Source organism: Somniosus microcephalus, chromosome 3 (assembly GCF_052327205.1).
Source record: "Somniosus microcephalus isolate GS21.2 chromosome 3, FLI_Smic_1.0, whole genome shotgun sequence".
NCBI lineage: Eukaryota > Metazoa > Chordata > Chondrichthyes > Squaliformes > Somniosidae > Somniosus > Somniosus microcephalus.
Genome location: NC_140989.1, coordinates 3728191 through 3741240, shown reverse-complemented (window position 1 = coordinate 3741240; position 13050 = coordinate 3728191). Strand labels below are relative to the sequence as shown.

At 52.6% G+C, this 13050-nt stretch overlaps 1 protein-coding gene across 1 annotated transcript in view; it reads right to left on the bottom strand.

Moving 5' to 3' along the window:
• ncoa1 (nuclear receptor coactivator 1) overlaps positions 1–13050 on the bottom strand; it is a 100378-nt gene that overhangs the window by 39115 nt on the left and 48213 nt on the right. The window contains 2 exon segments of the mRNA XM_085978703.1: positions 4966–6109; positions 10577–10724. Coding sequence (XP_085834829.1) covers positions 4966–6109; positions 10577–10724 — 1292 coding nt within the window.

The window sequence follows — 13050 nt, the reverse complement described above, 5'->3', positions numbered from 1 at the left end:
GAAACATACAACATTTTTACAGGGCTTGACAGGGTAGATGTTTCCCCTGGCTGGGGAGTCTAGAACCAGGGGTCACAGTCTCAGAATAAAGGGGTCGGCCATTTAGGACTGAGATGAGGAGGAATTTCTTCACTCAGAGGGCGGTGAATCTTTGGAATTCTCTCCCCCAGAGGGCTGTGGAGGCTCAGTCGTTGAGTATATTCAAGGCTGAGCGCGATAGATTTTTGAATATTAAGGGAATCAAGGGATATGGGGATAGTGCAGGAAATGGAGATGAGATGGAAGATCAGCCATGATCTTATTGAATGGCGGAGCAGGCTCGAGGGGCCGAATGGCCGACTCCTGCTCCTATTTCTTATGTTCTTATGTATTAAGGGATACGGAACCAAGGCGGGTAGATGGAGTTAAGATTAACTGCAGACAATTCTGGTCGCCATATTATAAAAAAGATATCGAGGCACTGGAGAGGGTGCAGAGAAGATTTACAAGGATGATACCAGAAATGCGAGGGTATACATATCAGGAAAGGATGAACAGGCTGGGTCTCTTTTCTCTTGAAAAAAGGCTGAGGGGTGACCGAATAGAGGTCTTTAAAATTATGAAAGGTTTTGATAGAGTGGATACAGAGAGAGTGTTTCCACTTGTGGGGAAGAGCAAAACTAGAGGCCATCAATATAAGATAGTCACCAAGAAATCCAATAGGGAATTCAGAAGAAACTTCTTTACCCCAAGAGTGGTGAGAATGTGGAACTCGCTACCACAGGGAGTGGTTGAGGTGAATAGTATAAATGCATTTAAACAGCAACTAGATAAGCATATGAGGGAGAAGGGAATAGAGGGTTACGCTGATAGATTTAGATGAGGAAAGACGGGAGGAGGCTCGAGTGGAGCATAAACACCGGCATGGACTGGTTGGGCCGAATGGCCTGTTTCTGTGCCGTATATCCGATGTAATCCTTTGTAAGATGCCAGATAAGCCATGATATAGTAGAATGGTGGAATAGTCTCGAGGGGCTGAATGGTCTCCTCTTGTTCCTCATCTTTCCTGATATGTGCCCAAACTGAACGCTGTACTCCAGATGGGGCTGACCAAGGCTCTATACAACTAAAGATCACTTCCTCCCCTCTGTATTCCAGCCCCCTTGAGGTAAAAGCCAACATTCTACTAGCCTTTTTGATTATTTTGTGTACCTGTCGTAGAATCGTGTAGCACAGTAGGAGGCTATTTGGTCCATCAAGCCTGTGTCAGCTCTTGAAGGCCCCAGTACAGATCCCAGGGGAACATCCTGCCAATCAGAGAACGCTCTCTTTAGCCCTACTCTGTCTCCTGCCCCCTAACCAATTCCACCATCCCCAAAGCCTTTCCACCATCTACAAGGCACAAGTCAGGAGTGTGATGGAATACTCTCCACTTGCCTGGATGAGTGCAGCTCCAACAACACTCAAGAAGCTCGACACCATCCAGGACAAAACAACCCATTTGATTGGCACCCCATCCACCACCTTAAACATTCACTCCCTCCACCACTGGCGTACCGTGGCTGCAGTGTGGACCATCTACAAGATGCACTGCAGCAGCTCGCCAAGGCTTCTTCAGCAGCACCTCCCAAACCCGCGACCTCTACCACCTAGAAGGACAAGGGCAGCAGGCGCATGGGAACACCACCACCTCCAAGTTCCCCTCCAAGTCACACACCATCCTGACTTAGATCCTTCATTGTCGCTGGGTCAAAATCCTGGCACTCCCTAACAGCACTGTGGAAGTACCTTCACCACACAGGCTGCAGTGGTTCAAGAAGACGGCTCACTGCCACCTTTTCAAGGGCAATTAGGGATGGGCAATAAATGCTGGCCTTGCTAGCGACGCCCACATCCCACGAACGAATATAAAAAAAAAATTCCCTGTCCATGTCACAAAGCTACCTCCAATTCTATGCGCTCTCATTTTTGCTAATAATCTCTTGTGCGGAACCTTATTAAAGTAATTCTGGAAGTCCATGTAGACAACATCGATAGACACCCCTATCCACCATGCTGGTGACATCCTCAAAAAATTCAATTAGCTTAGTCAATGACTACCCTCACAAAGCCATACTGACTCTTTGATCAGTGTGAGGTGGTGCTCCGCACTCACCCATTGCGCTGTAAATTCTATGATAACTGATAAAAATGCTCAGTCACTCTGTCTGAGATTCCAGTCACTTCCTCACAACTGATGTTAAACCGAGTCAACACGGATTTATGAAAGGGAAATTGTGTTTGACAAATCTTGAGGTTGTAACTAGCAGAATAGATAAGGGGGAACCAGTGGAGGTGGTGTACAGGAAACTTTGTGCTATCCGGAGGTTGAATGTCCGGCAACTTCGATCTAATGGCAGAAATCAGCAGCGTTTTGGTTAGGTTTTTTTTCTTCTCCTAGCATTCTTTTCACAGGCAGGCTCTGGAAAGCGTCTTTGTAGCTTAGCAACAGCTTCAGAGACGCTGCCAAGCTACTGGGCCGAGTGTTTACAAGCTGTTGCTGAGCAACAGTGTTTGTGGTCAGATATGGTAGGCTCTAGAAAGCGTCTCTATCTTAGCAACAGCTTCAGAGACGCTTCCAAGTCACGGGCCGAGTGTTGACAAGCTGTTGCTAAGCAACAGTCTTTGTTGTCAGATACGGAGGTGAAAAGCTCCTATCTGATAACATTGACGCTGGTCTATCCGGAAGTTTTGAGGCAACGGCAGTAGCTTGGTCCCATGGGTGCCGGATCGCACAAAGTTTCCTGTATTTGGATTTTCAGAAGGCATTTAATAAGGTGCCATACAAGAGGTTATTGCACAAAATTAGGGCTCATGGGATTGGGGGTAATATACTAGCATGGATTGAGGATTGGTTAACGGACAGAAATCAGAGAGTAGGAATAAACGGGTCATTTTCAGGTTGGCAGGCTGTAACTAGTGGGGTACCGCAAGGATCGGTGCTTGGGCCTCAGCTATTCACAATCTACATCAATGATTTGGATGAGGGGACCAAATGTAATATATCCAAGTTTGCTGCTGATACAAAGCTAGGTGGGAATGTAAGTTGTGAAGAGGATGTGAAGAGGCTTCAAGGGGATCTCGACAGGCTCAGTGAGTGGGCAAGAACATGGCAGATGGATTATAATGTGGAGAAATGTGAAGTTATCCACATTGGTAGAAAAAAACAGAAAGGCAGAGTATTTCCTAAATGGTGAAAGATTGGGGAATGCAGATGCTCAAAGGGACCTGGGTGTCCTTGTACATGAGTCACTGAAAGTGAATGTACAGGTGCAGCAAGCGATTAGGAAAGCAAATGGTATGTTGGCCTTTATTACAAGAGGATTTGAGTATAAGAGTAAAGATGTCTTACAGCAATTATATAGGGCCCCTGGTGAGACCACACCTGGAGTATTGTGCACAGTTTTGGTCTCCTTACCTAGGAAGGATATACTTGCCATAGAGGGAGTGCAACGAAGGTTCACCAGACTGATTCCTGGGATGGGGGATTGTCCTATGAGGAGAGATTGAGTAGACTAGGCCTATATTCTCTAGAGTTTAGAAGAAATGAGAGGTGATCTCATTGAAACATACAAAATTCTTACAGGGCTTGACAGGGTCGATGCAGGGAGGATGTATCCCTGGCGGGGGAGTCTAGAACCAGGGGTCACAGTCTCAGGATAAGGGGTCGGCCATTTAGGACTGAGATGAGGAGAAATTTCTTCACTCAGAGGCGGTGAATCTTTGGAATTCTCTGCCCCAGAGGGCTGTGGAGGCTCAGTCGTTGAGTATATTCATGACAGAGATCGATAGATTTTTGAATATTAAGGGAATCAAGGGATATGGGGGATAGTGCAGGAAAGTGGAGATGAGGTAGAAGATCAGCCATGATCTTATTGAATGGCGGAGCAGGCTCGAGGGGCCGAATGGCCGACTCCTGCTCCTATTTCTGATGTTATGTTTTTTGAAAGAGCTCTCCAATTAGTCGCACTCCCCTGCTTTTTCCCCAATAGCCTTGCAAATTTTTGCACTTCAAGTATTTATCCAATTCCCTTTTGAAAGTTACTATTGAATCTGCTTCCACCGCCCTTTCAGACAGCGCGTTCCAGATCACAACAACTCGCTGCGTAAAACAATTTCGCCTCTTTCCCCTCTGGTTCTTTTGCCAATCACCATAAATCTGTGTCCTCTGGTTAACGGCCCTCCTGCCACTGGAAACAGTTTCTCCTTATTTACTCTATCAAAACCCTTCATGATTTTGAACACCTCGATCAAATCTCTTAATCTTCTCTGCTCTGAGGAGAACAACCCCAGCTTCTCCAGTCCCTCCACATAACTGAAGTCCCTCATCCCTGGAACCATTCCAGTAAATCTCCTCTGCACCCTCTCCAAGGCCTTGACATCCTTCCTAAAGTGCGGTGCCAAGAATTGAACACAATATTCCAGCTGGGGCCTAACCAGTGTTTTATAAAGGTTTAGCATAACTTCCTTGCTTTTATACTCTATTCCTCTATTAATAAAGCCAAGGATCCCGTATGCTTTTTTTTAACAGTCTTCCCAACGTGTCCTGCCACGTTCACAGATTTGTGTACGTACACCCCCAGGTCTCTCTGTTCCTGCACGCATTCTAAAATTGTACCATTTACTTTATATTGCCTCTCCTCATTCTTCCCACCAAAATGCATCACTTCACACTTCTCTGGATTAAATTTCATCTGCCACCCGCCTGCCCATTTCACCAGTCTGTGGATGTCCTCCTGAAGTCTGTTACTATCCTCCACATTGTTTATTACATTTCCCAGTTTCCTATCCTCAAGTTGCTGACTCTGGCTTTGCCCCCTCCCCGGACCCCTTCCCACCCACCTCAGAACCCTCCCAACTGGCTCCTTCACCTCCCCCAACGACCCCACCCCCGAATCCCTCCCCCCGGTCCCACCCACACCTCTCATCCCCCACCCTCTGGCTCGCCTGGTTCAGCTTGTCCTGTGGGGCTCTGTTGGTGCTGAGTGTGCAGGATCCGTGGCTCCCTGCCCTCTCCGACTTCACCGTCACGTTGTCTAGACTGAGGCCGGGGGTCGTGGGCTCATCCTTGTCGAGCAGGTAGCGCAGCAGCTGGTGATCCTTCACATCCTTCCTCCTGGGGCCCTCCCCCTCCAGCCCACAGCGAGCCGCCTCCTTCCTGTCGTGCTGAAGCAGCAGTGCTGGGATGTCGCAGGGACTGCCCTCCTGCAGCAGGCGGTGAAGGATTTTGTGGCGTTCTGTCAGGGAGCTGGTGTGTAACATGTGGCACGGGGCACTTGTTGCGGGCGTTACAGGAGAGACAGTGAGGCCACCCTTGCTCCCAGTGTCCAGCTCACACGGCCTGCTCTGCTCCTGGCCGCTGGTTAACAGCTGCATGAGTTTGTCGTTGATGATGTCCTGGGAGGTTTTGCTGTTGGTGCCGGTTGGGGTCTCGTTCCCACACGCAGGGGCTGAGCTGCTCTCTGTGTGCTCGAAGCCCCCTTGGAGCAGCTCCTTGCAGTCCGACACTGCCCCTTCCGCTGCGCTGGCCAGAGGCTGACGTGCGGGCGAGCTCTGAGCACTTGAGGTGCCAGAAAAACTCACCGAGACCCTGCTACCTTCACTCAGTGCCTGGAGAGGGTGAAGGGACGGGTTGGGGTTGAGATTGGGATTGGGGTAGGGATTGGGTTTGGGGTATGGGTTGAGGTTGGGGTGTCCAGCTGGTGATGGGACACAGGGAGTGCTCGGGGAGAAGGGGTTCCTGGGGCTGCCTTGTGCTCGGGGTGCTGTGAAGCCTGGCGCGGTCGGGGTCACTCCTGTACCGCTGGGCTTGGGGCTGCTCGTGCTGGCACTCTGAGGGGTCGGCAAGCCTTGATTCACAGGCCCACGAACCCCCACTCGCACTCCAGACAAACACCCCAAGCTCGAGGGATTGCTAGCACCACTGTTGTGTAGGCCGGAGCCAGGCAGTAGATTGAAGTCCAATCCAGAGATGCTGCTGTTGGTGTTGGGGGAGGGAGAGGCCAGAGCAGGGGTGACATTGCAGTTCACCGAGTGAGGCACTGATGATCCAGAGTTGAGGTTTTGCTGAGGAGTGGCCAGGCTCTGATCCCTAGGGAGAGAAGCACATTATCAACAGTCACACCCAAAACCCGCCCCCTGCCGCCCGCCAAACCCGCCCCGCGCCCCACCCCAAACTCCATCAAACTCCACCAAACCCGCCCCACCCCAAACTCCATCAAACCCGCCCCCCGCCCCCGCCAAACCCCATCAAACCCGCCCCCCGCCAAACCCCATCAAACCCGCCCCCTGCCGCCCGCCAAACCCGCCCCGCGCCCCACCCCAAACTCCATCAAACTCCACCAAACCCGCCCCACCTCAAACACCATCAAACTCCACCAAACCCGCCCCACCCCAAACTCCATCAAACCCGCCCCCCGCCCCCGCCAAACCCCATCAAACCCGCCCCACCCCAAACCCCATCAAACCCGCCCCACCCCAAACTCCATCAAACCCGCCCCCCGCCAAACTCCACCAAACCCGCCCCACCCCAAACTCCATCAAACCCGCCCCCCGCCCCCGCCAAACCCCATCAAACCCGCCCCCGCCAAACCCCATCAAACCTGCCCCACCCCAAACTCCATCAAACCTGCCCCACCCCAAACTCCATCAAACTCCACCAAACCCGCCCCACCCCAAACTCCACCAAACCCGCCCCCCGCCAAACTCCATCAAACCCGCCCCCCGCCCCCGCCAAACCCGCCCCGCGCTCCATCCCAAACTCCATCAAACTCCACCAAACCCACCCCACCCCAAACTCCATCAAACCCGCCCCACCCCAAACCCCATCAAACCTGCCCCACCCCAAACTCCATCAAACCCGCCCCCCGCCAAACTCCATCAAACCCTCCCCACCCCAAACTCCATCAAACCCGCCCCACCCCAAACTCCATCAAACCCGCCCCACCCCAAACTCCACCAAACCCACCCCACCCCAAACTCCATCAAACCCGCCCCACCCCAAACCCCATCAAACCCGCCCCACCCCAAACTCCATCAAACCCGCCCCACCCCAAACTCCATCAAACCCTCCCCACCCCAAACTCCATCAAACCCGCCCCCCGCCAAACCCCATCAAACCTGCCCCACCCCAAACTCCATCAAACCCGCCCCCCGCCAAACTCCATCAAACCCGCCCCCCGCCCCAAACTCCATCAAACCCGCCCCACCCCAAACTCCATCAAACCCTCCCCCCGCCCCAAACTCCATCAAACCCGCCCCCCGCCCCAAACTCCATCAAACCCGCCCCACCCCAAACTCCATCAAACCCGCCCCCCGCCAAACTCCATCAAACCCGCCCCACCCCAAACTCCATCAAACCCGCCCCACCCCAAACTCCATCAAACCCGCCCCCGCCAAACTCCATCAAACCCGCCCCACCCCAAACTCCATCAAACCCGCCCCACCCCAAACTCCATCAAACCCGCCCCATATAAAATCCGCCCCACCCCAAACTCCATCAAACCCGCCCCACCCCAAACTCCATCAAACCCGCCCCTAGCCAAACTCCATCAAACCCGCCCCCCCGCCAAACTCCATCAAACCCGCCCCCCGCCAAACTCCATCAAACCCGCCCCCGCCAAACTCCATCGAACCCACATCAAACCCGCCCCATATAAAATCCGCCCCCCACCAAACCCGCCCCACCCCAAACTCCATCAAACCCACATCAAACCCGCCCCTTTTAAAATCCGCCCCACCCCAAACTCCATCAAACCCACCCCCCGCCAAACTCCATCAAACCCGCCCCACCCCAAACTCCATCAAACCCGCCCCCCCGCCAAACCCGCCCAATACCCGCCCCCGTCAAACCCGCCCCACCCCAAACTCCATCAAACCCGCCCCACCCCAAACTCCATCAAACCCGCCCCACCCCAAACGCCATCAAACCCGCCCCACCCCAAACTCCATCAAACCCGCCCCACCCCAAACTCCATCAAACCCACATCAAACCCGCCCCATATAAAATCCACCCTCCGCCAAACTCCATCAAACCCGCCCCCCCGCCAAACTCCATCAAACCCGCCCCACCCCAAACTCCATCAAACCCACACCATACCCGCCCCAGTCAACCCGCCCCACCCCAGTCAACCCGCCCCACCCCAAACTCCATCAAACCCGCCCCATACCCGCCCCAGTCAAACCCGCCCCACCCCAAACTCCATCAAACCCGCCCCACCCCAAACTCCATCAAACCCGCCCCACCCCAAACCCACACCATACCCGCCCCACAGCAGATTCAACTCAAGTGACAGAGAGGGACAGAGATACAGAGACAAAAACGGAGAGTTAGGACACGGACAGCAGAGTTTTGGATGAGCTCAAGTTTATGGAGGGTGGGAGGTTGGCCAGGAGAATGTTGGAATAGTCGAGACAGGAGGTAACAAAGGCCTGGGTGAGGGTTTCAGTGGCAGATGGGCTGAGGCAAGGGCGGAGACGGGTGATGTTACGGAGGTGGAAGTAGGCGGTTTTGGTGATGGAGAGGATATGGGGTTGGAAGCTCATCTTGGGTCAAATAGGTCGCGAACAGTCTAGACAGAGGGAGACAATGAGAGAAAGAAAGAGAGTGTGTGCACCAGGGAAGGGAGAATGCTGGAAATACAGAGCAGATGGAACGGGCACGTTCATGGACTGGGATCTGAGGCAGCCCCCACCTAACACACTGACTGACCGACCTGCTGGATTTCGCCAGTGTTTTTAATGAGGCCCTCCCATCACTCACAGCTCGCTCCACATCTCTCTCACCCCCTTAACCCAGAGTACACAGTGTGAACAGGCCAATCAAACAGTCCCAACCAGTCCATTCCCCTCTCCCACACAGACACCACCCCAGTCTGTCTGCTCCTCCACCCCCCACTCTGCCTGCTCCCCAGAGACTCAAGCCTGTGTTGGCGAGTAGCCCAGTGCCTACCTGTACATGCCCATGATGACGGGCTGCGTGTCTGTGTTGGCGGGGTAGCCCAGTGCCTACCTGTACATGCCCATGATGATGGGCTGCGTGTCTGTGTTGGCGGGGTAGCCCAGTGCCTACCTGTACATGCCCATGATGTTGGGATGCGTGTCTGTGTTGGCGGGGTAGCCCAGTGCCTACCTGTACATGCCCATGATGATGGGCTGTGTGTCTGTGTTGGCGGGGTAGCCCAGTGCCTACCTGTACATGCCCATGATGATGGGCTGCGTGTCTGTGTTGGCGGGGTAGCCCAGTGCCTACCTGTACATGCCCATGATGATGGGCTGCGTGTCTGTGTTGGCGGGGTAGCCCAGTGCCTACCTGTACATGCCCATGATGATGGGCTGAGTGTCTGTGTTGGCGGGGTAGCCCAGTGCCTACCTGTACATGCCCATGATGATGGGCTGCATGTCAGTGTTGGCGAGTAGCCCAGTGCCTACCTGTACATGCTGTACATGCCCATGATGATGGGCTGCGTGCCTGTGTTGGCGGGGTAGCCCAGTGCCTACCTGTACATACCCATGATGATGGGCTGAGTGTCTGTGTTGGCGAGTAGCCCAGTGCCTACCTGTACATGCTGTACATGCCCATGATGATGGGCTGCGTGTCAGTGTTGGCGGAGTAGCCCAGTGCCTACCTGTGCATGCTGTACATGCCCATGATGGGCTGCGTGTCTGTGTTGGCGGGGTAGCCCAGTGCCTACCTGTACATGCTGTACATGCCCATGATGATGGGCTGCGTGTCAGTGTTGGCGGGGTAGCCCAGTGCCTACCTGTACATGCTGTACATGCCCATGATGATGGGCTGCGTGTCTGTGTTGGCGAGTAGCCCAGTGCCTACCTGTACATGCCCATGATGATGGGCTGCGTGTCAGTGTTGGCGGGGTAGCCCAGTGCCTACCTGTACATGCCCATGATGATGGGCTGCGTGTCAGTGTTGGCGGGGTAGCCCAGTGCCTACCTGTACATGCCCATGATGATGGGCTGCGTGTCTGTGTTGGCGGGGTAGCCCAGTGCCTACCTGTACATGCTGTACATGCCCATGATGATGGGCTGCGTGTCAGTGTTGGCGAGTAGCCCAGTGCCTACCTGTACATGCTGTACATGCCCACGATGATGGGCTGCGTGTCAGTGTTGGCGGGGTAGCCCAGTGCCTACCTGTACATGCTGTACATGCCCATGATGATGGGCTGAGTGTCTGTGTTGGCGAGTAGCCCAGTGCCTACCTGTACATGCTGTACATGCCCACGATGATGGGCTGCGTGTCAGTGTTGGCGGGGTAGCCCAGTGCCTACCTGTACATGCTGTACATGCCCACGATGATGGGCTGCGTGTCAGTGTTGGCGGGGTAGCCCAGTGCCTACCTGTACATGCTGTACATGCCCACGATGATGGGCTGAGTGTCTGTGTTGGCGGGGTAGCCCAGTGCCTACCTGTACATGCTGTAGATGCCCACGATGATGGGCTGCGTGTCAGTGTTGGCGGGGTAGCCCAGTGCCTACCTGTACATGCTGTAGATGCCCACGATGATGGGCTGAGTGTCTGTGTTGGCGAGTAGCCCAGTGCCTACCTGTACATGCTGTAGATGCCCACGATGATGGGCTGAGTGTCTGTGTTGGCGGGGTAGCACAGCTTACACTGGGTCTGAGCTCTCAGGACCGTCCCATCGCTCAAGGAGAATCGGTAAAACGCACTTGCTGCTGTCCCATTCGTCAGAACTGTGGAAGAATCAAAACAAGTAACAGAACCAGTCTCATTAAACAACTGCAAACACACCAACCGTAGCCAGACCACAGAGGGCCACGGTGGCGTCATGCTTCTCTCACTGGACCAGTAATCCAGAGAACGCCAGTGCAAATCCCACCACGGCACTCTGAAAATTTAATATCAGTTTAAAAAAATCTGGAAATAAATCTGGTGTCAGCTGTGGGATTGTCGTAAAAACCCAAGCGGTTCACTAATGTCGTTGAGGGAAGGAAACCTGCGCTCCTTACCCGCTCTGGCCCATATAAAGAGTAACAGGGTATTCAAAGGAAGTGGGACTGATTAGGGACCAAAAAGGAGATCTTCTTGTGGAGGCAGAGGGCGTGTCTGAGGTACTAAAGGAGTCCTTTGCATCTGTCCTCACCAGAGAAGAGGATGCTGACAATGTCGCAGTAGGGGGCGGCAGTAGCGACGTTGGATAGGATAGAAACATAGAAGATAGGAGCAGGAGTAGGCCATTCGGCCCCTCGAGCCTGCTCCGCCATTCAATGAGATCATGGCTGATCATCCAAATTCAGTACCCTGTCCCTGCTTTCTCCCCATATCCCTTGTTCCCTTTAGCCTCAAGAAATATATCTAACTCCTTCTTGAATATATTTAATGAACTGGCCTCTACTGCCTTCTTTGGTAGAGAATTCCACAGGTTCACCACTCTCTGGGTGAAGAAATTCCTCCTCATTTCTGTCCTAAATGGCTTACCCCTTATCTTTAGACTGTGACCCCTGGTTCTGGACTCCCCGGCCTTCAGGAACATCCTTCCAGCATCTAGTCTGTCTAGTCCTGTTAGAATTTTATAAGTTTCGATGAGATCCCCTCTCATTCTTCTGAACTCCAGCGAGTACAAGCCCAATCGACCCAATCTCTCCTCATACGTCATTCCTGCCATCCCAGGTATCAGCCTGGTGAATCTTCGCTGCACTCCTTCCATGGCAAGAACATCCTTCCTCAGATAAGGCAACCAAAACTGCACACAATACTCAAGGTGTGGTCTCACCAAGGCCCTGTACAACTGCAACAAGACATCCTTGTTCCTGTACTCAAACCCTCTCGCTACAAAGGCCAACATACCATTTGCCTTCTTAACCGCCTGCTGCACCTGCATGCTTACTTTCAGCGACTGGTGCACAAGGACGCCCAGGTCTCGTTGCACTTCCCCTTCTCCCAATCTATTGCTATTCAGATAATAATCTGCCTTCCTGTTTTTGACACCAAAGTGGATAACCTCACATTTATCCACGTTATATTGCATCTGCCATGCTTCTGCCCAATCACCCAACCTGTCCAAATCATACTGGAGTTTCTCGGCATCCTCCTCACAGCACACACACCCACCCAGCTTTGTGTCGTCTGCAAACTTGGAGATATTACATCGAGTTCCCTCGTCCAGATCATTAATATGTATTGTGAATAGCTGGGGTCCAAGGACCGATCCCTGCGGTACCCCACTAGTCACTGCCTGCCACTCGGAAAAAGAGCCGTTTATTCCAACTCTTTGCTTTCTGTCTGCCAACCAGTTCTCTATCCAAGTCAATACCTTGCCCCCAATCCCAGATCCGGTCACTTTTTTCCAAGTGCTCTGCTATTACATCCTTTATAATGGACTCTAGCATTTTCCCCACTACCGATGTCAGGCTGTAATTCCCCGTTTTCTCTCTACCGCCCTTTTTGAACAGTGGGATAACATTAGCTACCCGCCAATCCATGGGTACTGTTCCAGAGTCTATCGAATTTTGGAAGATGACCAGCAACGCATCTACTATTTCTAGGGCCATTTCCTTAAGTACCCTAGGATGTAGATTATCAGGCCCTGATAAAAATAAAGAGGTACTTAAAAGATTGGTAGCACTCAAATTAGTAAAGGCACCTGGTCCGGATGCATCCCAGGTTACTGAGGGAAGTAAGGGTGGAAATTGCAGAGGCTCTGGCCACAATCTTCCAATCCTCCTTGGCTATGGGGGTGGTACCAGAGGGCTGGAGGATTGCAAATGTTACACCCCTGTTTAAAAAAGGGGAGAGGGATAAACCTGGCAACTACAGGCCAATCAGCCTAACGTGGGGTAACTTTTAGAGACAATAATTCAGGACAAAATTAATTGTCACTTGGAAGATTATGGGCCAATAAATGAAAGCCAGCACGGATTTAAAAGATAAAAGATAACAACGGATCAATCACACTAATAGGGGTGGTCTGCAGACCACCTAATAGTGGAAGGGAGGTGGAGGAAGAAATACGCAAACAAACTAGGGAAATTAGTAAAAAAACATAGAATAATCATCATG